We start from the raw sequence: 27,349 nt of genomic DNA on the forward strand, positions 1-27,349 counted from the left end.
ACTGATGATCCTGCTAATGTTTCAGTGTGTCTCCACTGGATTCTTTGAGGCCAGTTACTTTTTGGCTGTTTGGTAGTTTTAAAAGGCTGATTCTGAATTTAAATGTGTATTTTAATTCTCACAAAAGCTTGAGTCATTTGCTTGTCGCCTCAGGCAAGTGACCCCAATGTGAAAATTGGTAGTGCATAAGCATGTGCAAAATGATTAGTAGAGTATTTACAAGTGTCTTCTAAGTTTTGTTTTGTACTGATTTCAGTGATTTTTGTGCCATTGGGAGCAGACCGAAGCTTTTTTGAAATGAATGGCATGGTACAAATAAGAGTTCATTGACTTCAGTGGACTGGCATTGTATATTCTGCCTCTGTTACTGTTGTCTATCATTATACTGCAGATGCCAGTATCTTTATAGTGCAATGTACACCTAGCAGCTGAGTTATACTGCTCGCTGTACTGCACTCCAGTGACAAAGGTGCCCTGTCTGGACACATGCAGAGTTCTAATTTCAGGTGGCTAATTTTGTCCCGAAGATCTAAAGGAACCTTTAAACTATGACTTTGCAATGGTAAAAATTATTATACGATATCCACTGGAAAACCAAGTAATGTGAGACTGCCTAGTAGAGGTGCTCTCATACCTCATACCTACTGATTTCAACACTTGGGAGTCAGACTGGGAAACAATTCCTGAGTCATACCATTGCTGTTGTGCATCAGGAACCACTTTGCATTGACCTATATTTTGTAGTATAATGTTATGCTTAATGTCTAACTCTAATTAAAGGCTACTGATGAGGCAGGGAGGAGAAGGAGAGAAACTATTTCACAAATCAATGTCCAGATTAATTTAGCCTGGATATTCCTTTCATGATTTTTTTTGTGCACCCTCTTTGAAGTGGCATCAGGTTTTTCCCTGTAGCAGAAGTAGTATGCTGACATGAAGATAAAACGCTTTATCCCCCTCAATAATTATGAAGTGGTTGTGATGTCCACAAAGCAAAATCTTTGGACCATTTACCCAGTGCAGGAAACTTTTGTTTAACCGGAGGTTAAATGTCCGGAAAGCTCGATCTACTGGCAAAATTCAGGAGCCGTTTCCTATAAGTTTTTTTTACTTCTCGTTGCTTTTTTTCCCCCCAGTTGGGCTCTGCAAGGTCTAGCTGAAGTTGTTGCTTAGCTACAGAGACGCTTTTAAGCTGCGGCCGACTGTTTTGAAGCTGTTGCTAAGCAACAGGGTTTGTTGATTCACACGGAGCTCAAAAGCTCCGTATGTTTTAACATTAGCGCTGGTTTCGACAGCAGTTTTGATGGTACGGCACCAGCTCGGTCCCGTCAGTGCCGGATACCAGAAAGTTTCCTGTAATAGCATAGCTAAACTACAAATGAGAATTTTTTTAAGACTCCATTACATAGCAACCAAAATAAATAGGACATCAATTATCTAACCCCTCTTGAAATGCAGACATACAGCAGCATTTGTGGGCTATCTGAATATCTTTTTTTTTTTTTTTTAAAAAGATTGTTCAAATTGGTGAAAAGTATATTCACAGTTTTAAGTTTGCTTTAATGAAGAAGAATATTAACAAAGGTAACCATTACAAAAGTGGGATTTTTGTTTTTAAAACAATTAAATACATTGCTGAACATGACTAGTGGCCCAGGCCTTATTCTACATTCTTAGTTTTCTGCCTTCTCATTATCTGAGAGCGCAAAATCTCACTGTTAAAACTGAGTTTACACAATCTCAACATTTGGTACATCTGAAAACGACTATTCAAAACAAGGATTTGCTTAAATGCAAGTTATTTATTTCTAAAACTGCTGGAACAGTCTTCATGTAGTTTGTATTTAGATTTCAAAGCTTGGTTCACTTTTTTAATAAAACTGATGCCATATGTAAAGTTTTTATATAGAGCTGTCCACAAAACCTTACTTCCTATAATTCTTTTCATATCAACAATTACAATTAAAATCGCCATTATAAATATTTGCAATAGAATTCCTGTAAACATTTGATCATTGGAATTGTGGTGTTCTCTTTATCTCCCACCCCCTCCCCCCTTTTGATTTGCAGATAAGTTGTGTTTGGCACTAAAGTTATATTTTCCAATTTGCAAAAGTTTTTTTTAATAACCAATGCACGCCCCACCTGAAATGCCCTAAAAAATCATGTAGTGGGCCTGTCCTAGCCTGCAGAAACGCAGCCAAAGATTGGTCTCTTGCAGCCAAAATCCACCTGAAAGTTGAGCCTCCAGTTTGCTGTTGCTCTTCTCTTCTGCCACCTCCAAACTTTTAATTACTTCAAATTTTTCCAGCTATAGCAGAGTTCCTCTGACTTCCCATCAGCAACGTAACTGGAGATCCACTAGCTGTATGATATCCAAATTGTGATTTATTCTCTTGGCATCCTTTTTCTCACCCATTTTTGTTTTGAGGTTCCTAGTGATTCATGTTGCAGAAATCTTATAGTATTTACAGCACAGAAACAGGCCAACAGGCCATTCAGCCCAACAGGTCCGTGCCAGTGTTTGTTCCACACGAACCTCCTCCCACCCTTTATCTAACCCCATCAAAATATTCCTTTCTCCCTCGTCTGTTTATCAGTGTCTTGTCTGCCATTGATATTTTGCAGTTTAGTCACATACAGTCTAGCTCTAAACTATTCCTGGTTCACTGGACAGGGCACTGACAGACACTTCCAAATGTACAATAACATTTTATAACGTCTGCTAGCTTAGCTGCTTATAAAATTCAGCTTTACCAATATGCTTGAAGAAATTGTGTTTTCCTGCATCTCCAAATAAAGCATTTGCGTAGTCTTTTCTCTTCTTTAGACAGTCACTTAACAAATGCTGTAATACAAAATGGAGTAAAGGTTTTTGACAATTAATGAATGAGAACAAAATTCTGTGCTTTCTAGTTGGTCTCAATTTATAAATGACATCAATCCACTTTAAAGGGGAAATTTAATGTAGGAAAATATGCTGTCTCTGGAAAGGTCCCTTCCTCTTGTGTACTACAAGGTGTATTTGAACAGACTATTTTAAAATAGTTGGTGTAAGGACTCAGTACTGTAGTAAAACCTAGCATGCTAACATTTTCTTTATGGACAAAATATTAATTTTCTGCATGTATAAAATCAAACAAATGGAAGATCTGTTTATTAAACAGGGTGCCAACATCAAAGCAATTTGATGCAAAAATCTATTGCAATGCATAGTATAAAACTACAGCAAAGTGTAATTTTCATGATTTATATGTACAGATCTCAACACATGTGTAATTTTGTTTTTCATGGTTACTTGTTGGTGAATTTCCATCCCAGTGATTTGAATTTGTAGATCAGTATAAATCAGAGCCTGATCATAACACATACTACAAAAAATTAATAGTACTATTTATATAAAGCTTGGCATACATCTTTGTGTGTTTTAACTTGTGCTTAAAGAGCAGTGTGGCTAGTTTTAAACTTTAAATGAGAAACTAAAGTTCAGTTTACTAAAAGAACTTTTAACATCAAGCTTTCAGCAAAGATTCAGCAAGAACCATTAATAAATTGTCTCTTACTAAAATGTTGACATAACTTCACTAAAGGGTGTGCATTTACCCTTTAGACTTTTATCTTTTACACTGGCACTGCAGGAAAAATTCTACATAAATTGGCGCTTCCTAACCTTCCATTGATGAGACCTCCTTGGAACCGGAAACTGTGCTGAGGCTCTAGCAAATGGAAACTCCCCAGAGTTTTCAAGTTTGGCCAATTTAAAATACTTCATGGACACTGGATTTGCCTGTCTGCATTATGCCCAGTTTAATGCAGTCACTCCAACCCTTTAGCTGTTTAAGTTAAATAATTTTCCACTTTACATTGTATCAGAGGCTGGAATGTGCCTTTTTAAATTAAGATTCTTTCCCCCCCCCCCCCCCCCCCCCCTCCTCAATAGTGGTTACCCATGCTGGAGTATGGTCCTGTAAGTGCTAGCGGCTCTGGCCAAGTGTCCGTTCTTCATACGTGATTCTAGACAATTCAGTATCACCATGCTATTTGACTGGAGATGTAACAGCTAAGAGCACCTTTGTCCTCTGCTGATGTCTTCACACTCACTTTTCAGCAGAGTCACTAGATAGCGAGCAGGATACGTAGGTGATTTTTTTTCTCCCCATTTATGAAATTTAGCAATTAAAATGTACATAGCTTCTCCAGTTGCAACAGTTTTAGATTTTGATCTATTTCAATTAAAATATTCCATTAAGGATCTATAAGTCAAAATAACTTACTGCATACAACGTTAAAACAATAGCCAGACACCAGATCATGCAAAGCTGAAAAACTACAGAAGCTGGAAATCCAAAACAGAAAATGCTGGAGCCACCTAGGTCAGTCAGCATCTGGAAAGAACAGATGAGTTAACAGTTTGGGTTTGGGTAAGGACTCCTCAAAAATGGAGGATATTCCAGCTAAGCAGCAATTAAAAAAGAACTGAAGAAAGGGAAGAGGATGGTTTAAAAACACATGAGACAAAAAATACAAGTACCTGTAAAGTGCTTAAATGGCAGAAGTGATATTAACATAAAACAATAGGAAGCATAATGAGAGATCAAAGAAGTTCACTAGTTGAGGAAGTGTGACTAGCTGAATGAGGTGGGGCATGAGGCAGGTAGAAATAGAAGCACAAATAACTTGCAAGGTAGAGCACCTACCTGGAGCTTGGGAGGAAATAATGTTGTGGCAGAGCCACTAAGGGACTCTGAACAACTGTACATAATTCCCTTTAACAATCTGTTCGCTACAGCCTGAACCTGTATCTTTGTATATACTGTTTGCATGTACAGAGCGCGGTCCCTTTAAGATGACATCATGCCGTTCATCGCGTGATCCTCCAACGGCGAGAAAAATGTGATGACGTCATGATGCTGTCCACGGGACCGCCCGGGCAGTCCTCATGGAGCCTTCGAACTGTAAAGACCTGTATGTGTAGTTCTCTGGCATTTGTCTGTTAAACTCAGTTAGTTTTACATTAAACTTCTTTTGATTGATCGCCTGAGTCGACCTCAGTCTCTTGATAGGAATTAGACCATTCCTACAATGTCACCACCAAGAATACTGCAATGGAGAGTCCTCACGAAAGCGCCTACTACTTGCAGATGAGTGTTTAACCATTCAATTTATATGCTGCGGATTATTCTGTGGCCCAGAATGAATGCTTTATAGAAACGTTCTATTGGAATTATTTCAGAAAATCTTGACAAATTTGCAAATACATTGTTTACAGGTGAAAGTGTAGTTGAGTACCAAATGGAAATTTAAAACTAGTGTACATCAAAGATTGATTCTATGTGCCACCCTGCAAAAGACAGTCATACACCAGGAATATTACATCGGTTGAATTTTGCCATCTTGAACTCATGGAGGAGATGAAATGTCGACCGTTAGCTATCCTCATCGTTGTCATCTAGAAACATTGATCTGGATTTTTCAAAAACAGCAGTGGGGTTTCTTAGCTTAATCTGAAGAAACAAAATAAAGCTTTTAAATCCATGGTGCAGCAGCTACCACATTTGTACCAACAAACAATATGGTTTTTAAAATTATTCATTCATCCTTGGGTGATCTGAAGATCACACATACAGAATGGCTTTTAAACTAAAATTCATCTGGTTCAAATATCATATACTAAGTATCATAGTTTATGAAAAGCTGCAGCTTTTGTATAACATAATGGGCCTGTTGAACAAGATTCAGACATGAATACATAAAAGAAAATAATCACAGACAAGGACACCAACCTACAGAGTCAAAGAACAGTAAGTTTGAAACTAAATTTTTGCAGCTCAATTACATAAGTGTGTTGTACCATGAAACTAAATTATTCACTAGCTATTTGCGCAACCACATTGAACTAAACTACCATGATTGTTCCTGTTGCAATCTATGAAAATAGGGTGGTAACTGACACTTGTCAAATACCAGATCACCTACCATAGATCAGTTTGGTTTTCTCATGGTTTCAAAGATAATGGGGTTGATTTTCAGTGTGCCGTGAGGCGGGCTTTTAGGCGTGCGGGGGGCAAAAATCTCGAATTCGGAGGTCCTGACACCATCCTGCCCAAAACCCGCCTCCACGTAAGTTTCAAAGGAGGCGGGTACCCACCCTGCACAGGGACCTGCTGACCTGAGGCGGGAAGGAATTAGTGCCAATTAACTGCCTGTTAACAGGTAGTTAACAGGCAGTTTTTAGCCTAATCCCTATTTTGAAGGGTGTTGTGTGGGATTCCCGATGGCTCCAAACCATGCCAGGTTAGAGGAGGCGGGCCGTCGGGTTGAAGGACTTGGAGGGGTCGAGATGTTGGTGTTCAGGTGATTGATGGGTGCATAAGTACAAAGGTAAGTGTGTTTGGTGTGCCTAATGTGTTTAAAGAAGTTTAAATTACCTGTACTTACCTTTACAGCCTTTCTTCCTCTAGGCTTCGGGAGTCCATCATTCAGCCGGCACTGAAAGCAGAATGGCCGCGAGCTGTCAAAAGTGACAGCCTTCAGCTTTCAGTGCCGGCGAGAGTCTGCGTAGAAGGACTCCGGTTAGAAGTAAGACTGTGTTTGACAGCTTCAAACAGCTGTGAAACACTGATATTTCATCTGTCAAAACGTCTTGACAGATGAAACTTCAGTCTGTGACGTCACCTGTTGCCGGGTGGCCCTTAATTGGCCTGCTGAGCCCGCTGGGCGGGCTCAACAAGATCAATCGAGGGGAAATTGCGTGGATTGGCCGCATCTCAATGGAGGCGGGACTAAAACCCGAAAGTTGTAGTCCCGCCTCCTTCCCGACTGTTGAATGAAAATCGACCCCAATCAGTCTGCACATATAGAATCACAATGATACAGCACAGAAAGAGCCATTCAGCCCATCGTGCCTGCGCCGGCTCTTTGGTAGACCTATCCAATTAGTCGCACTCTCCTGCTCTTTCCCCATAGCCCTGTAATTTTTTTTCCCTTCAAGTATTTATCCAATTTTCTTTTGAGTCTGCTTCCACCAACCACCCTTTCAAGCAGTGCATTTCAGATCACAACAACTCGCTGTGTTTATATATAAAAAAAAAAAAAAAAGTTTCCTCATGTCACCTCTGGTTCTTTTGCCAATCACCTTAAATCTGTGTTCTCTGGTTACCGACTCTTCTACCACTGGAAATAGTTTATCTTTATTCACTCGATCAAAACCCTTCATGATTTTGAACACCTCTATCAAATCTCCTTTTAACTTTCTTTATGGAGAACAACCCCAGATTCTCCACTCTCTCCACATAACTGAAGTCCCTCATCCCTGGTACCATTCCAGTAAACCTCTTCTGCACCTTCTCCAAGGCCTTGACATCCTTCCTAAAGTGTGGTGCTCAGAATTGAACACTGAGGCCTAGCCAGTGTTTTATAAAGGTTTAGCATAACTTCCTTGCTTTTGTACTCTGTTTAATAAAGCCAAGGATCCCATATGCTTTTTTAATAGCCTTCTCAACTTGTCTTGCCAGCTTCAAAAATTTGTGTACATACACCCCCAGGTCTCTGTTCTTGCACTCCCTTTAAAATTGTATCATTTAGTTCATATTGCCTCTTCTGCTACCAAAATGAATCACTTCACACTTCTCTGTGTGAAATTTCATCGGTCATATGTCTGCCCATTTTACCAGTCTGTCTATGTCCTCCTGAAGTCTGTTACTATCATAACATAAGAAATACGAGCAGGAGTAGTCCATTCAGCCCTTTGAGTCTGCTCCGCCATTCAATGAGATCATGGCTGGTCATCTGTCTCGACGCCATTCACCGGCCCTATCACCATATCCCTTGATGCCCTTACTAGTCAGAAATCTATCGACGTCTGTTTTGAATATACCCAATGACAGCCTCCACAGCCCTCTGGGGTAGAGAATTCCAAAGATTCACCACCCTCTGTGTGAAGAAATTTTTTCTCATCTCAGTCCTGAACGGCCTACCCTTTATCCTGAGGCTGTGGCCCCTGGTTCGAGACTCTTCAGCCAAGGGAAACATTCTCCCAGCATCCACCCTATCAAGCCCTGTAATAATTTTGTATACTTCAATGAGATCCCCTCTCATTCTTCTGAATTCAAGAGAATACAGGCCTAGTTTACTCAATCTCTTCTCATACTACAGTCCCGCCATCCCAGGAATCAATCTTGTGAACCTTCGTTGCACTCCCTCTATGGCAAGTATATCCTTCCTTAGGTAAGGAGACCAAAATTGTACACACTACTCCAGGTGTGGTCTCACCATTGTTTACTACATTTCCGAGTTTCCTATCATCTGCAAACTTTGAAATTATGCGCTGTATATCCCAGTCCAAGTTATTAATATATATCAAAAAGAGCATGGTCCTGCTACCGACCCCTGGGGAACAGCACTGTATACTTCCCTCCAATCTGAAAAATAATCATTCACCTCTACTCTCTGCTTTTTGTCCCTTAGCCAATTTTGTATCCATGCTGCCACTGTCCCTTTAATCCCATGGGCTTTTATTTTGCTAACAAGTCAATTATGTGGTGCTTTGTCAAACGCCCTTTGAAAGTTCATATACACATCAACTGCATTACCCTCATCAACCCGCTCCGTTACTTCATCAAAGAACTCGATCAAGTTAGTCAAACAAGATTTGCCTTTAACAAATCTGTACTGACTTTCATTTATTAGCCCATACTTTTCTAAATTCCAATTAATATTGCCCTGGATTATTGTCTCTAAAAGTTTCCCCCCCGCTGATGTTAGGCTGACTGGCCTGTAGTTGCCGGGTTTATCCTTCTCCCCTTTTTGTAAACGGGTGTAACATTTGCATATAAATAAGGATTGTCTTCATCTCATGGGGGAAAATCATCGGGAACAATAGATTTTAAGTAATTTAAGGTTAAGCAATTCTCCCCATTCTGCAATACATAAGGTCTTGTTATCTAGGACATACTCTTAGTTATTTGCAGCATTAAAAATTGCTGGAAAGTGTGCATCTTTATGTCATATCAGCATAGCTGTAATGTTATGCAGTCAAACAACCTGCTGACAGTTTCTCGGTTCACACATGAATGATTAACTGAACAAAGTCGGAGGGCTGCTAGCACCCATAGAAACACACAAGAGTCAACACCTTCAGAAAAGCAAAGGAGAAAACTAGAAAGGAAAAAAACCATTTTCAAACATATACACAATAACTGCCTTTAACACAGAAAAATATCCCAAGGCGCTTCATAGAGGTGTAATCAAACAAAAATGGATGCCAAGCTAAAAAGGAGATATCAGGAGAGGTGACCAAAAGCTTGGTTAAAGAGGTGAGTTTTAAGGATGGTCTTAAAGGTGACAAGTGTCACCTTGGCTCAGTGGTAGCATCTCACCTCTCAGTCAGAAGGTTGTGGGTACAAGTCCCACTCCAGAAACTGAGCACATAATCTAGACAGACATTTCAGCACAATACTGAGGGAGCGCTACACTGTGAGAGGTGCCATCTTTCAGATGAGATATTAAACTCAGGCCCCATCTGCCCTCTCAGATCCTATGGCATTTTTCAAAGATCAGGGGAGTTCTCTTAGTATTCTGGCCAATATTTATCCCTCAATAAACATCACTGAAACAGATTGGCCCACAAATTCGGGTCGGAGGCTTCCCGCGGGTGCAAGCCTCTGACCTGCACTTACCTAGCGCGCCGGCCGTTGTGCTGTGGGCCCGCGTGGGATTCCGATCCTGGGCCTGCTCCAGCCTCCGGCGTGCAGTGCTTGTGTATCCCAGGGGCGCAGTTAGTTCGAAGCATCCCCTGGGATCACGTGGGCCATGAAGAGCCAATCGTAGCAGGGAATCTGTATTCATGGATTTGACAGGAAGACCTGTCAAATTTATGAATACAGTTCAGCCCCAAAACATAACTAAAACTTCAAATACATTTTTTTAATCACATTTTTAAAATAACTATAAATTACATAAAATAACTATTTTAAACAATAATTAAAATTTTTGAAAAAATTAATTACACTTTCTAACGGGGCTAAAAATAAACTTACCTTTCTTTAAAGTATTCAAAAATAATAAACCTGTGAAAATGTTTTAATTTTACTTAATTCACCACTTACCTTGTTAAAAGCAGGTCTTGCGACTGCTTTTTATAAGCGTAGCTCCTGGAGACTCACCATCCCGGAGAAACCTGCAAAAAAAACGGAAGTTCCAGGCAAACGCGCTGCCTCTCCGGCGCACGCATTCGACCTGTGAACTCCTTCCTTTAAGTGAACGGAAGTTCCAGTTTCGCACGCATGTGCAGTGCATGCACGAAACCGGCACTTTCGTTGGGCCTACGGGTGAGTACCCAGCGCGTACTCACCCGTGGGGACCCGAAGTTCTGGGCCAATATTATCTGGTCAATTAATCGTGTTTTTTAAGCTTCTTTGAGTTTTTTAAGTCCACTTGTTCGGTCGGGAGAGCGAGAGGCTCTGCTCGGCAATGCAGAGAGCTCTGTGGGTGGAGAAGAATGTCAACCAGAGTCTGCCGGATCTGCACAAACTCTCCACTGGGAACGCCGACCCTCATCTGTGTGAATTCCTGGAGACCCACTATCCGGATGAACAAGTGAAGACGATCAAGAAGCTTGGAGATCACATCACCAACTTGCAGAGACTGGGCCCCCTGCCTTGTAAGCATGAGGGCGTGTGACTTTGTACAAAGAGCTGAGACTTGAGCTCTGTAAATGTCATTTACTGTAAAATGTTCAAAATTTAAATTAAAAAAAAAATCTCATTGCTGTTTGTGGACTTCATTGGCTGTACAGCGCTTTGGGAGGTCGAGCTCATGAAAGGCACTAAATAAATGCATGTCCTTTCTTTTTCTTCCCTTTATTCTAAAAAGGAAGAGGAACGTGAAATGGCTGAGGGGTTTAGGGAGGGAATTCCAGAGCATGCATAGGCCTAGACAGCTGAAGGCATAGCCGCCAAAGTTGGGGTGAAGGGAGGGGGGATACACAAGAGGCCAGAGTCGAAGGAACGCAGTTACTGTTATTATGTAAGCAAACATGGAGGGCTGTAGGCTAGAGAGAAAGAGAGGGGTGAGGCCATGAAGAAATTTACACACAAGGATAGGGGACCAGGGCTCAATGTAGGTCAGCGAGCACAAGGGTGATGGTTAAGCAGGACTTGGTGTGGGACAGAATACAGGCAGCAGAGTTTGAATGAGGGTGCAGATGGGAGGCTGGCCAGCAGAGCATTGGAATAGTCGAGTCTGGAGGTAAAAGCATGGATGAGGGTTTTGACAGCAGATCTGCTGAGGCAGGCAATACTGCAGAGGTGAAAATAGGTGGTCTTTGTAATGGGGAAGATAGGGCGTTGGAAGCTTGGGGTCAAATGAGACACAAAGGTTGCAAACAGTGTGGTTCAACCTAAGAGTGTGATCAGTGAGGGGTATGGGATCAGTGGCAAGGATACGGAGTTTATGGTGGGCTTCGGTCTTGCGGTCCAGTCTGGAGGAAATTGCGGCTCATGCAAGGTTGGATGTGGACAAGCAGTCTGACAGCACAGAGGCAGTGGTGGGGTTGAAAGGTGGTGATGAGGTGAAGCTAGGTGTCGTCAGCATACATAATCTGACCCCATATCTTCAGATGATGTCGTCACTGTACACTGTAATCAATATGCAAGAAGGCATGATTAAAGGAACCTTACATTTTGTGCCTAAAATTTCATGACAAAACACTGGACGATGCTTGTTTTTCTTCATAATTAATGGCCCATTATCAAAATCACTGTTTGAAATCTGTGCTTTCTGAGAATTGCAGAGATGTATGAGGGAGTGAGCGATTGTGAGGAGTTAGATCTTGGTATAGGTCAGATGGACTGCAGAATCTTTTCTGGTCCTGTGATATCCTATTTCATTTTTCATCGAGGGAAATTTCCCCGCCTGTGTCACTGCAAAGAAAGACAAGTATCAGAGACAAAAGCCTCTCAAATATGAAAGCGAACAATACTATACAGAAAAAAAGGAGCCAAGGATGATAACAAAATCAGAAGCAATGTATATCCTAAAGCAGTGGTTTGTAGGAGTAGGGACTGTGTAATTTTCTATCACAGTAGGGAACTAAAATGTTTATCTGCCTGGAGAACAAAAATTTAATCTCAAAGTTGTAATCAGGGAGCCAGTTTAGTCTATTTAGCAAAGAGACTCCCAACCTCCAAGCGGAGATTCTCGAGAGGTGCAATCCCTAACACTTCCTATTGCAATCATTAAATTTGGTAACATTAAGTCACTTCTAACTACATAGTTAACTTGGCAGGCTATCACAAGTCCATAGATGATCCCAATTTATGGCCTAGGCCACACAAAATTCAGCTCACCTTGAACCCCCTCCCAAATTTGATAACAGCTGAATATATGGAGCTTGAAAGTAGCACTTAGGAACTATTAATACACTGTATAGATTTCAAAAGGACATATTAGAATAGTAATGTATTTCAGGCAAGAGAAGACAATCCAGCCTGCTCATCTAATTATCCCCTTTCTTCCCTCTATGATGTCTCTATCATTTATAAAATGGAATAACTTTAAGATGCCAGGTTCTTGTCTATTTACTTTTTGAAATCCTTTATAGCTTCTTATTGAACCAACTGGCCCGGCAGTCTGTTCCATTGGTTGATCGCCCTTTTTCTAAATAAATCTTGTTTGCTTTCTTCACTATCTAGGAGTATTGGGCTAATGGTGTTTGTGTTAGTGACCTGTCCCCATTGACTAGATAACCAACCTGGCCTGGCCTGGCCTATATGTGACTGCAGACACTTAACTGCCCTCTGAGTTGTACCAAACCGCCAGATGTGCAATAAATGCCAACCTTGCCAGCGACGCCCACATCCCGTGAATGAATAAATAAAAAAAAGCTAAAATGTTGCAAAATTGAAAAAGAAAATCAACACTCTGCTTCAGCTGAATTTTCTAACCATTCTTTGAATCAACATTTGTATTGTAATTGTTTTAATGTGGCTCATGAACAGAAAAAAAAGGGTTGGAGAGCTTGGATTAACTGGTTGGGCCATAATTTGCTGTCAAAATAACAGCTAATGGCATTCACTGTTATTTATGCGCAAATGGTACAGAAACTTCAGGCGAGGGGAAGATGCGAGATTAAACTCAAATATCCAAAAATTACTGTCCGAGTTCCTCCGCTCCGTTAGCTTTGCAAAAACAGCATTTCACTGTCTGGCTCACCACTGAAATGCATTGAATGGCATGAAGTTGCTATATTTGCACAGTAGATACAAACTAAACTCACCACCTGAAGTTAAGTCTTGTCCATTTCAGTCTAAGTACCCTTTTGATGATGTAATAAGTGTTAATTACACAGAAGGCGATGCACAGTTGCTTGCCCTGTTCACTCAGGTCCCAGATACTCGGTTTCCCCTCGCTACAACATTATCAGCTCACACTTTCAGCAGCTTGTCGCACAGAAAAATGTTAAAACCTAAACGTGCAAGGGTAAGTCTAACTAATGGTAGACACCATTAGATGCCCTGCTACAGCAAATTATAGCCCATTATCCTTCTCATTGCTGCTTGTGGGATATCGCTGGCAGAAATGCCTCTCATGTTTGCTTACACAACAACAGTAACTGCACTCTAAACATAATTTCATTATATAAAGCGCTTTGACATATTTTGATGATGTGACAGGTGCTATACAACTGCATGTATTTCAAATATATGTAAGCAAATTTGAAAGTTCATAAATACACCCATTGGCGTAAATTTCCCCTGCATGTAGAGAAACACTATTTCATTATTCTATTTAAAAAAAAACATTCTTCAACTTTAATCAAGGAATATATACCCTGTTGCTATAGATTTTTCTTAGCAGTTCCCATGAAAGCTCCCAGATGAAAAGGTTAATTAATTCCCTAAAAAAGATACAATAGCAATTTTAGAAACTGAAACTTTAATGCGCAAATGTTCTGAGTTTTGAGAAACCTAATTCTGGTAGCTTAATCAGGAAACACCAAGGATTTCAAAGTGTTAACTGAAGCAAACATTTGGTATTCATCAGTTATTGGCTTTATACCAAAGAGTAACACATTTTTGATCCAACAACCAATTATTTAATCTTTGTTTATTACTACATTGCCTTGCCTTATTTTCTTCAAACTTTCACTTCGTACCATATAAAGACAGAAAATAGACAATGATTACATTTAATGGCACCATTCAAATGAATTATTATTCACCACAGATATGTTTATGTATTTGACATAACATTGGAAAATTAAATATTTACATTTGGTGATGATTCTAAGCACCTCTAAATTTCAGGTATTAGACGGAGTCAGCTCCAGTTCGGTTCCTCCAACACTGAAAGAGCCCTCATCTAATTAGATATGTCCAAAGTAGACTATATTCTGCATGCACTAACATGCACATACATAAAACCATCATTATGATTGCTGCGAATGCAGTAGACATGTCCAGGCAGGATTGCTTTGCTGTTAACAACTTTTTGGTTTGTTAGAAGAACATAAGAATTAGGAGCAGCAGTAGGCCATATGGCCCCTCGAGCCTGCTCTGTCATTCAATACGATCATGGCTGATCCTCGACCTCAACTCCACTTTGCCACCTGATCCCCATATCCCTTGATTCCCCTAGAGTCCAAAAATCTATTTATCTCAGCCTTGGACATAGAAACATAGAAGATAGGAGTAGGCCATTCGGCCCTTCGAGCCTGCTCCGCCATTCAATGAGATCATGGCTGATCATCCAAATTCAGTACCCTGTCCCTGCCTTCTCCCCATATCCCTTGATCCCTTTAGCCTTAAGAAATATATCCAACTCTTTCTTGAATATATTTAATGAACTGGCCTCCACCGCCCTCTGTGGCAGAGAATTCCACAGCTTCACCACTCTCTGGGTGAAGAAATTCCTCCTCATTTCAGTCTTAAATGGCTTACCCCTTATCCTTAGACTATGACCCCTGGTTCTGGACTCCCCGGCCATCAGAAACATCCTTCCTGCATCTAGTCTGTCCAGGCCTGACAGAATTTTATAGGTTTCGATGAGATCCCCTCTCAATCTTCTAAACTCCAGTGAGTATAAGCCCAATCGACACAATCTCTCCTCATACGTCATTCCTGCCATCCCAGGTATCAGCCTGGTGAATCTTCGCTGCACTCCTTCCATGGCAAGAACGTCCTTCCTCAGGTAAGGCGACCAAAACTGCACACAATACTCAAGGTGTGGTCTCGCCAAGGCCCTGTACAACTGTAGCAAGACATCCTTGTTCCTGTACTCGAACCCTCTTGCTACGAAGGCCAACATACCATTTGCCTGCTGCACCTGCATGCTCACCTTCAGCGACTGGTGCACAAGGACACCCAGGTCTCTTTGCACTTCCCCTTCTCCCAATCTATTGCCATTCAAATAATAATCTGCCTTCCTGTTTTTGCCACCAAAGCCCTTCAGCAATCTCCCCTCAGCCTTGATGACCAATGGCAAAATGCTTGTAAGAACCGCGACATACCGAATGGATTCCTTATAGAGGACCCCACAGTACAATCTGAAGGATCAAACTGTCCTCGCAAACAGTGGACAACCATCAACCGCCTCAGAACCAGCCATGGTAGATGCTGCCACCTTCTCCATAGATGGAAGATTAAAGCATCCCAATCATGAGACTGCAGAGCTCCTAATCAGACCCTGGAGTACATCATCAACAACAACTTGTATTTATATAGCACCTTTAACGTAGTAAAACGTCCCAAGACACTGCACAGAAGTATTTTAAGACAAAAACAAATGACACGGAGCCACATAAGGAGAAATTAGGGCAGGTGGCCAAAAGCTTAGTCAAAGAGGTAGGTTTTAAGGAGCGTCTTAAAGGAGGAAAAAGAGGTAGCGATGTGGAGAGGATTAGACAGGGAATTCCAGAGCTTAGGGCCTAGGCACAGAAGGCACCGCCACCAAAGGTTGAGCGATTATAATCAGGGATGCTCAAGAGGGCAGAATTAGAGGAGCGCAGATATCTCAGGGGTGGTTGTGGGGCTGAAGGAGATTACAGAGATAGGAAGTGGCGAGGCCATGGAGAGATTTGAAAACAAGGATGGGAATTTTGAAATCGAGGCGTTGCTTAACTGGAAGCCAATTTAGGTCAGCAAGCACAGGGGAGATGGGTGAACGGGACTTGGTGTGAGTTAGGACACGGGCAGCAGAGTTTTGGATGACCTCAAGTTTACGTAGGGTAGAATGTAGGAGGCCAGCCAGGAGTGCGTTGGAATAGTCAAGTCTAGAGGTAACAAAGGTATGGATGAGGGTTTCAGCAGCGGATGAGGTGAGGCAAGGGTGGAGACGGGCGATGTTACAGAGGTGGAAGTAGGCGGTCTTTGTTATGCTGCGGATACGTGGTTGGAAGCTCATTTCAGGGTCAAATGTGACACCAAGGTTGCGAACAGTGTGGTTCAGCCTCGGACAGATGTTAGGGAAAGGGATGGAGTCAGTGGCTAGGAAACGGAGTTTGTGGCAGGGACCGAAAACAATGGCTTTGGTCTTCCCAATATTTAATTGGAGAAAATTATTGCTCATCCAGAACTGTATGTTGGACAAGCAGTCTGACAATTTAGACACCGTGGAGAGGTCGAGAGAAGAGGGAGTGAGGTAGGGCTGGGTGTCGTCAGCATACATGTGGAAACTGACACTGTGTTTTCGGATGATGTCACCAAGGGGCAACATGTAGATGAGAAATAGGAGGGGGCCAAGGATAGATCCTTGGGGGACACCAGAGGTAACGATGCGGGAGCGGGAAGAGAAGCCTTTGCAGGTGATTCTCTGTTTACGATTAGACAGGTAAGAATGGAATCAACAACAACAACTTGTATTTATATAGTGCCTTTAACGAAGTAAAATGTCCCATGGCGCTTCACAGGAGTATTATAAGACAAAAAAATTGAAGGACATCACTGAACACTGCCCCCAGAGGAAATTCACAGGCAGCCTACAAGATATCCACACTGTTACAAAGGAAGCTTTGGCCTGGATATATCTGACTTAGACATTGACACAAAAGAAAACTCAATCTCTCCTCATAGGACAACCCTCTCATCCCAGGAATCAATCTAGTGAATTTTCGTTGCATCGCCTCTAAGGTAAGTATATTCTTCTTTAGATAAGGAGATCAAAACTGTGCACAGTACTCCAGGTATGGTCTCACCAAAGCCTTGTACAATTGACAATTGTAGTAAGACTTCCTTACTCTTGTACTCCAACCCCCTTGCAATAAAGGGCGACATGTCACTTACCTTCCTAATTTCTTGCTGTATCTGCATGCTAACTCTCTGTGTTTCTTGTACCAGGTCACCTAAATCTCTCTGAACACGAACATTTAATCGTTTCTCACCATTTAAAAAAGATTCTGTTTTCCTATTCTTCCTACCAAAGTGAATAACCTCACATTTCCCCACATTATACTTCATCTGCCACCTTATTGCCCACTCACTTAACCTGTCTATATCCCTTTGCTGGTTCTTTGTGTGCTTCTCACAGCTTACTTTCCCACCTAGTTTTGTATTATCAGCAAACTTGGATACATTACACTCGGTCCCTTCAATTAAGTCATTAATATAGATTGTAAATAGCCGAGGCCCAAGCACTGATCCTTGCGGCATCCCACTAGTTACAGCCTGCCAACCTGAAAATGATCTGTTTATCCCTACGCTCTGTTTTCTGTCCATTAACCAATCCTCTAGCCATGCTAATACATTGCCCTCAACCCCATGAGCCCTTATATTGCGTAACAACCTTTTATGTGGAACCTTCTTGAATTACTTTTGGAAATCCAAATATTCCGCATCCACTGGTTCCCCTTTATCTACCCTGCTAGTTACATCCTCAAAAAACTCTAATAAATTTGTCAAACACAATTTCCCTTTCATAAAACCACGTTGACTCTGCCTAATCATATGGACCCGTATTTTCCGATGCCTACGGGTGTGTACACGCTGTGTACACACCCGTAGGGACATCAAAAATGCCGGTTTCAGACATGCGAAGCGCATACTGAAAACCGCCATTTCCGTTCTGTCAAGAATCCTCTTGACAGATCGGACACCTGCCCTGGAGAAGGGCCTCTGCGGGTGGAGAGTTCCGCTTTCTGCAGAACCTCCGCCCGCTGAAAACCCTTAAAAATCTTACGCCTGGTAAAAGCAGGCATAAGGCCTGCTTTTACCAGCATAAGAGTTTTAAAAAGTTGTTTTTTTTAATTTCCACTCATTTATAATTGAAAAATACTTTTTAAAAAGGTAAGTTTATTTTTAGCTCTGTAAAAAACTTTATTTTTTTCAAAAAATTAAATTTTTGTTTAAAATATTTAATGTAATGTAATTTTAACTCATTTTAAAAACGTGATAAAAAAATATTTAAAGTTTTGATGTGTTTTTGGGGTGATAGACCTGTCAAAATTATGAATGGCGATCTGTCAAAAGTATGAAGGGGGATTCCCTTCTCCTATTGGCTGGCCTGGCCCACGTGATCCCAGGGATGCTTGCGAACTGCCTGCGCCCCTGGGATACCTGGGCCCTGCGCATGTCGACTGTGGACAGGCCCAGGATCGGAAATGGCCGCACCTCGGGAGCCCTCAGGTAAGGGCATAGATTTTTTCCCGATAAGAGGCATCCGCACGCAGGAAGCCTCCTATCGGAAATCACGGGCCATTATTTTCTAAGTGCCCTGTTACCACTTCCTTAATAATGGATTCCAGCATTTTCCAGCATTGTTGTAGTTTCATATAAGTGTGTTTCAAATACTTTTTTGTAAATATTCACTCCAGGGAATTTGAAATAACTTTTAGCAAATATTCTCTCCAGAGGTACTGGAGGACACTGTTTTGGCTGCATCTATAATTCTTTAAAGACAATGTAGAAACCAGTTCTACAACTTTGTTCAAACCATTGCCAAAACATCATCCAAATGGAATTTACCTTATGAGATCAACATTATTTGACAATTTACCTGACACCTTAAAGTATTGGTTAACATTTCACAGTATATGAGTGTAGAGCAAAGGAAAATGTCTTGAAGATCAGTATAAAGGGAAGTAGTCTTCATCTTTATAGTGTCATTATTACCAATTGCACCACATATGTGCAACTCATGTAGTTCATGCATCACGTTAATTGTAATGATCCAAATTTTGAAAGAAGCCAGAGTTTCTAAGACATTCTGCTAATTTAAAAAAAAATTCTTTATGGGATGTGGGCGTCGCTGGTAAGGCCAGCATTTATTGCCCATCCCTAATTGCCCTCGAGAAGGTGGTGTTGAGCTGCCTTCTTGAACCGCTGCAGTCCGTGTGGTGAAGGTACTCCCACAGTGCTGTTAGGTAGGGAGTTCCGGGAATTTGATCCAGCGACGATGAAGGATCGGCGATATACTTCTAAATCAGGATAGTGTGTGACTTGGAGGTGGTGGTGTTCCCATGCGCCTGCTGCCCTTGTCCTTCTAGGTGGAAGAGGTCGCGGGTTTGGGAGGTGCTGCTGAAGAAGCCTTGGCGAGTTGCTGCAGTGCATCTTGTAGATGGCACACACTGCAGCCATGGTACGCCGGTGGTGGAGGGAGTGAATGTTTAAGGTGCTGGATGGAATGCCAATCAAGCGGGCTGCTTTGTCCTGGATGGTGTTGAGCTTCTTGAGTCTTATTGGAGCTGCACTCATCCAGGCAAGTGGAGAGTATTCCATCACACTCCTTACTTGTGCCTTGTAGATGGTGGAAAGGCTTTGGGGAGTCAGGAGGTGAGACACTCGCCGCAGAATACCTAGCCTCTGACCTGCTCTTGTTGCCACAGTATTTATGTGGCTGGTCCAGTTAAGTTTCTGGTCAATGGTGACCCCCAGGATGTTGATGGTGGGGGATTTGGTGATGGTAATGCCGTTGAATGTCAAGCGGAGGTGGTTAGACTCTCGCTTGTTGGAGATAGTCATTGGCTGGCACTTCTGTGGCGCGAGTGTTACCTGCCACTTATTAGCCCAAGCCTGAACATCATCCAGGACTTCTTGTATGCGGGCATGGACTGCTTCATTATCTGAGGAGCTGTGAATGGCGCTGAACACTGTGTAGTCATCAGCGAACATCCCCATTTCTGAACCTTATGTTGGAGGGAAGGTCATTGATGAAGATGGTTGGGCTTAGGACACTGCCCTGAGGAACTCCTGCAGCGATGTCCTGGGGCTACGATGATTGACCTTCAACCACCACAACCATCTTCCTTTGTGCAAGGTATGACTCCAGCCAGTGGAGCGTTTTTCCCCTGATTCCCATTGACTTCAGTTTTACTAGGGCTCCTTGATGCCACACTCGGTCAAATGCTACCTTGATGTCAAGGGCAGTCACTCTCACCTCACCTCTGGAATTCAGCTCCTTTGTCGATGTTTGGACCAAGGCTGTAATGAGGTCGGGAGCCGAGTGGTCTTGGTGGAACCCAAACTGGGCATCAGTGAGTAAGTCATTGGTGAGTAAGTGTTGCTTGATAGCACTGTCGATGACACCTTCCATCCCTTTGCTGATGATTGAGAGTAGACTGATGGGGCGGTAATTGGCTGGGTTGGATTTGTCCTGCTTTTTGTGGACAGGACATACCTGGGCAGTTTTCCACATTGTTGGGTAGATGCCAATGTTGTAGCTGTACTGGAACAGCTTGGCTAGAGGTGCGGAGCACAAGTCTTCAGCACGATAGCCAGGATGTTTTCAGGGCCCATAGCCTTTGCTGTATCCAGTGCACTCAGCCGTTTCTTGATATTACGTGGAGTGAATCGAATTGGTTGAAGACTGGCCTCTGTGATGGTGGGGACCTCGGGAGTAGGCCGATACGGATCATCCACTCCGCACTTCTGGCTGAAGATGGTTGCAAACGCTTCGGCCTTGTCTTTTGCACCCATGTGCTGGGCTCCACCATCATTGAGGATGGGGATATTCATGGAGCCTCCTCCTCCCGTTAGTTGTTTAATGCTCCATCACCATTCACGACCGGGTGTGGCAGGACTGCAGAGCTTTTGATCTGATCTGTTGATTGTGGGAATGCTTAGCCCTGTCTATAGCATGCTGCTTCCACTTTTTAGCATGCATGTAGTCCTGTGTTGCAGCTTGCCCAGGTTGGCACCTCATTATTAGGTACGCCTGGTGCTGCTCTTCTGCACTCCTTATTGAGCCAGGGTTGGTCCCCTGGCTTGATGGCAATGTTAGAGTGAGGGATATGCCAGGCCATGAGGTTGCAGATTGTGGTGGAATACAATTCTGCTGCTGCTGATGGCCCACAGCGCCTCATGAATGCCCACGCTGGAGGATGTCCTCAGTGTGAAGACGGGACTTTGTCTCCACAATGACTGCGCGGTGGTCACTGCCACCAATACTGTCATGGACAGATGCATCTGCGACAGGTAGATTGGTGAGGACGAGGTCAAGTAGGTTTTATCCCTCGTGTTGGTTCTCTCACCACCTGTCGCAGGCATGTCCTTCCGGACTCGACCAGCTCAGGCAGTAGTGGTGCTACCCACCCAGAGTACATTTTGTGCCCTTGCTACTCTCAGTGCTTCTTCCAAGTCGTGTTCAACATGGAGGAGCACTGATTCATCAGCTGAGGGAGGGTGGTAGGTGGTAATCAGCAGGAGGTTTCCTTGCCCATGCTTGACCTAAAGCCATGAGACTTCATGAGGTCCGCAGTCAATGCTGAGGACTCCCAGGGCCACTCCTTTCCAACTGTATATCACTGTGCCACCACTCCTGGTGGGTCTGTCTGTGGGATAGAACATACCAGGGACGGTGATGGAGGAGTTTGGGACATTGGCTGAAAGGTATGATTCTGTGAGTATGACTATGTCAGGCTGTTGCTTGACTAGTCTGTGGGACAGCTCTCCCAATTTTGGCACAATTCCCCAGATATTGGTGAGGTAGGACTTTGCAGGGTCGACTGGGCTGGGTGTGCCGTTGCAGTGTCCATAGCCAGTGCCGAGTGGTCCATCCGGTTTCATTCTTATTATGCTTCATAACAGTTAGTGACTTGCTAGGCCATTTCAGAGGGCAGTTAAGAGTCAACCGCATTGCTGTGGGTCTGGAGTCACATATAGGCCAGACCGGGTAAGGACGGCAGATTTCCTTCCCTAAAGGACATTAGTGAACCAGATGGGGTTTTACAACAATCTGATAGTTTCATTGTTACCATTACTGATACTAGTTTTTTGTTCCAGATTTATTTAATTAACTGAATTTAAATTCCCCAGCTGCCATGGTAGGATTTGAACTCACATCTCTAGATCATTATTCCCAGCCTCTGGATTACTAGCCCAGTGACATTACCACTACGCTACCATTCCCAATATCATTAGACCATGTCAAGTAAAAGTACTTGTTAGACTCAACCCAAAAAGTTAGTATATTAGGCAATTGATGTGCATCATGACATAATTATGAACTGTGGTTTATGGGGCATTGTATCAGTTTATCTCGCGCTGGAGCTCACGTAATACTAAACCACAAGACCACTAATTTATGGTGGTCTTACAGGAATTATAACCAATAACACACTTTTTAACAAAATTGAGAAATGTATTTGAAGAGCCAAGGCCTATATAGTTCAGGACACCAAAGTTGAAAATGTAGGAAGAAAGTAGTTGTGTTGCTGATACGGATGTTTTTGTTTAATGGATCTGGAGATCGTAGAATGAAAGGGTAGACTGAACAAATTAAAGGAGTTCTGCAGTTTTGAGGCCCTGGAAAAGAATGGTTTAACAAAGGAGATGAAGTAGCAAATGCAACAGATTTAGAGTTTAGAAAGAACAAGAAAAGAAATTTCGAGGAGCAATGATCAGAGTAATTTTGATAAAGTATACATTATGTATGAATGAGGGAAAGAGAAAAAGCAAGAAACATAAACAAGAAAGGTTCGAACAGAGAGACCTTTGTTGATTTGTAAATTAAAACTTTGCTCTATGTTTGTTTGCATAAACATGTTGATTTTCTGGAAATGCCCTGATATCTTTATGTTTACAGATGTTCTGTTTTTAAGTGTTTCCACGTTTATGTTTATTAATATTTTGTTTGCACTAAATTCAGTGCTTTAACTGTGTTTTCATTTTTGTTTTGTTTAAGTAAAAGTAAAATCAAACACAATCTAGTTGAAAATGCACACCCCAAGTATGAGGCTCACATGATACAGGCTAGGGGAACAAGCATTAAAATTAGGAGGGCCATGGAGCGGAGTTAGGGATGGGGTCTTCAATCATGTTTCAGAATTGAATGTTCAGCTTTTATTCTGCTGATCCTTCATACCAAAATGATCTTTTTATGTATTCGTACCATAAACTGTTAAGTATCACAACCAGAATGAGGTGATCACTATGGATGAGTCTGGTATTGAAAGGTTGAGCAGGTAATTAGTCTGGTGAAGTATAACATTTATAATTTAGAGGACTACTAGTATTTTTATGCCTGCACTTACAAGGTTACAGTTTTTATTATTCTGAAAATGCTTTAAATTTAAAAAAATTCTGTGATTACAAACATTTCTCAAATTTTGCTTTCCCATCTATCCATAGTTGCAGAGTATCACTTTTGAGCAATCTCATTAGCAAATAGTATTCATGTGGCTTTTCCAATGTTGCTTTCTAGCAATCTCATTTGTCAATAATAATTGTGATCATTTTATGCACTTTTGAACAATGGCATTTTTTATTTGGTCCTTTACAAACAATATGACTGAAAAATCTCTTCTCTCATTGATCCCTGGTAACCACAAACTCTCATCTACCATGGGCAGGGGAAGAGAGCGGGACAAGCAGAACAAATTGCACGGTGAACTGGTCTGTGCAATTTTCAAAACTTTTACGGGGTCTAGCCCTAGAGGACACCAGCAAAGGCCTGGGAACAAATTGCCCATCTCGTCTCTTAATTAGGTGATGAGGTACAGCATAAGGGAAATAAGATTTTTTTTAAAGTATAGGAGCAACTTACAATTAGTTATTCTAATTTAGCATTGTTATGGAACTGGAATTCTGGATCACAATGATCTGTGATGAAATCACAGTAGCTTACAATAAAGATGCTCATTGAACAATTAATTATTTAAACTGCATCAGATTCTAAACTGTTAGTGTGCAGCAGTTAAGAACTAGTATGAGGGGGAAACGCATCCACACTATACACCATGTGTAAAGGCAGAATTAACTTGAAATCAGCCCATGGATAAATAACAGGTGCTGAACCAAATCCAAAGAAGTCTTCAGTGTTTGTAAGACTATAAACCAATGATTCCCATGTTGAGTGTTAAATGAAACCTGTTAATCTATGGGTTTGTGGATATCAAATGTATTGTAGCCTATTTGCAAGAATATATTAAGGCTTATTCAATTTTTTAATTATTTATTTTCGGGATGTGGGCGTTGCTGGTAAGGCTGGCATTTGCTGCCCATCCCTAGATGCCTTTGAAAAGGTGGCGGTGGGCCTTCTTCTTGAACTGCTGCAGACAATGTGGTGAAGGTACTCTCATCAGGTAGGGGAGGGGCTTCCAGGATTGTGACCCAGTAATGATGAAGGAACATTAATATATGTCCAAGTTAGGAAGGTGTGTGACTTGGAAGGGAACATGGAGGTGGTGTTCCCGTGCACCTGCTGTTCTTGTCCTTTTAGGTGGTGGAGGTTGCAGGTTTGGGAGGTGCTGCCGAAGAAGTCTTGGCGAGTTGCTGCAGTGCATCCTGTAGATGGTACACACTGCAACCACAGTACGGTGAAGAGGGTGGATGTTTAAGCTAGTGAAGGAAGTTCCGATCAAGTGGACTGCTTTGGCCTGGATTGTGTCAAGCTTCTTGAGTGTTGTTGGAGCTGCACCCATCCAGGCAAGTGAAGAGTATTACATCACACTCTTGACTTGTACCTTGGAGAGGTTTTGGCGAGTCAAGAGGTGAGCCACCCACTGCAGAATATCCAGCCTGTGACCTGCTTTAGTATGTCACGGCATTTATGTGACTAGTGCAGTTGAGTTTCTGGTCAATGGTGACCCAAGGATGTTGATGGTGTGGGACTCGGCAATGGTCATGTCTTTGAATGTCAAGGCAAGGTGGCTAGGCTCTCTTGTTAGACATAGTCATTCCCCGGCACTTGTGTGGCGCAAATGTTAATTGTCATATCAACCAAGATGTTGGATGTTGTTCTGGTCTTGCTGGATGCGGGCATAGACTGCTTCATTATCTGAGGAATTGCGAATGGTGAACACTCTGCAATCATCAGCGAACAGTCCCACTTCTGACCTTGGCGGGAAGGTCATTGATGAAGCAGTTGAAGATAGTAAGTTAGAATGTTTTACTGAGCCATAAAGATCATGTTGGTATCAGGTTTAATCCCTGGTCTGTGTTTATTTATTTCATCTAAGCCAGGTTGACAGCGCTGACATGAATCAACTGAGCGGCCTGCGGGTGGCGCTGTCCAGGGAGAGTATAAATACTCGGGCATGGGCCCAGCTTGCGCAGGACATTCTTAACCGGAACTAGTGAAGGACACAACTAGATCTCCATGTTGTAAATCAGTTGATTAAAGCTTTGTTTAACGCTTAGACCAAGTGCCTAGTAGTTTTCTTACGTCAAGTGCCATATCTGCCCTTAACATCCTTGGACTGAGGAAGGGGGAACTGCCAGGGTTACTACTCCTGGTTGCCTTGATCTGTGGACACGGGATGAAGATGTGATCAGAGTCAGCTATAATGACCCCCTGATCAAATACCTTAAAAAGGTACCAGAGGGCTATGTCATCCAAGGAAGTGTGCCCCAGGATATGTTACTGCACAAGGGAGAAGCCTAGTTGTCAAAAATATATATATATTTTTAGACTATTTAGGCAGTTGCCTACTTTTATCAAAATGGCTAAATTGTTCCTGTAATCTAAATCTTAGTTGTGGAACAGTTGTAATCCAGACGCATCCAACAGGGCATGGTTATTTTCAAAAACCGGTTAGATTAAATATTAGAATTTTGAAATGAGTTCTGACCATTAGGATTCTTAAGCTGATTAATTCGCTCCAGTGATTGAGTAACAGTTTGCATGATGTCAGAAACAGTGATACAATAGTTGAGTGTGTGTAGCAGAGCTCTATCCTACAGATACTATTGTACGGTCATGGTAAACATTCTCAACCAGCATTCTGAAGGCCACCTGCATATTTTGGAATAGAATTTTTTTTTTTTTTAATTACAATAAATTTGCATTAGCAGATAACTCATGGAATTTAAAAGAGGATATTTGAGGGAAGGATGGAATAATTTAAATTTTGTGCACAAAGGAACACAAATTGGTATGACAGTCAGAAATCATTTTGCAGCCCATTTATCTAAATACCTGTATAAGCAACCCAAATACTATCACAGCTGTCCAGGGTACAAATACTATAACAGGCCCTTGGGTAGGAAAATCATTAACAAAATTTGAAGGAAACACCTTCCAGAAGTAGATTGCTTGAAGCTCATTAGGGTGTTTGAAAGGACATGCAAAATTGTGCACCCTTTAAAAATTGTAATAGATAGATGCTGAGTACCTCAGTAAAGGAACATTCATGAACGCCACACAGAGATATTGGAGACATACAAAGGAAAGAGTTCCAGAAAGAATGAGAAGGAAACAAGCAAAAAAATAAGTTGGACTCAGCGCTAGAGACACCACATTAAGGAAAATGAGAGAGTAAAAAAAAAGAAAAGTAGAGCCAGTTACTTCGGTGAGCAATTCCATGGGAGAGCAGCTTCATTATAAATTGCACAGTTTAATGCTCCTGTCACAAAACAGTACTTGGCTTAACTGCATTAAGTGTTCTGCTATTCACAGGATTCAAAATAATTGTCCACACAAATACAGCGGCCAAATGTGTACTGTAAACAGGATGCCTGTAATTGAATGGAACAACATGACCTATTGATCAATTCCAAACACTTCCTGTGACCTGTTAGATGGGACCCTAACGACAGACAATGGCAACAGTCGATTCACACTTATATTCTTTGCACTCTACAGAAACATCTATCAGTAACCAATTTTAACCTTATGTGTGCTATGATCAGCAAGAAATAATCCAATAAATAATGCATCATTGACAAAGATGCTTACGTTTTGTCACTGTTTGCCAGGATCCCAGAACTATACCTGCTTTGCAGGAGGGGTGGCGGAGGTGGGGGGAATCAAGTTACATGCATGTCTTTGGTCTACTGCACATGCGCTTTTCACAGTGGTCCCCAGGTCCTTGGGTCTCAGCCAGACGAGGCATGGTGTAGATACGTGGGCAGGACTGATACTAGCCGAGGAAAGAGTCTGGCGTCAACTCCATTATGGTATGGCATATCCTGTATGGAGG

General features: G+C 42.1%; 1 protein-coding gene across 4 annotated transcripts in view; it reads right to left on the bottom strand.

Annotated features, from left to right (window-relative positions):
- Positions 1 to 2,809: 2,809 nt before the first annotated feature.
- Positions 2,810 to 27,349, bottom strand: part of morn3 (MORN repeat containing 3) — a 64,764-nt gene continuing 40,224 nt past the window's right edge. Inside the window, exons 5-6 of one of the 4 annotated variants that reach the window (XR_015072319.1) lie at positions 5,375 to 5,504; positions 2,810 to 2,848 (exon numbers count right to left, since the gene is read on the bottom strand). Coding sequence is in view for 3 of the 4 variants with exons in the window: in XM_085961626.1 (XP_085817752.1) it covers positions 27,246 to 27,338 (93 nt within the window). In the remaining variant the exon portion in view is untranslated. Of the gene's footprint in view, positions 2,849 to 3,130; positions 5,505 to 9,995; positions 11,922 to 24,230; positions 27,339 to 27,349 lie in introns of those variants that run through there. The other 3 variants (XM_085961627.1, XM_085961628.1, XM_085961626.1) reach the window with 3 other exon arrangements.

This window comes from Somniosus microcephalus, chromosome 19, assembly GCF_052327205.1.
Source record: "Somniosus microcephalus isolate GS21.2 chromosome 19, FLI_Smic_1.0, whole genome shotgun sequence".
NCBI lineage: Eukaryota > Metazoa > Chordata > Chondrichthyes > Squaliformes > Somniosidae > Somniosus > Somniosus microcephalus.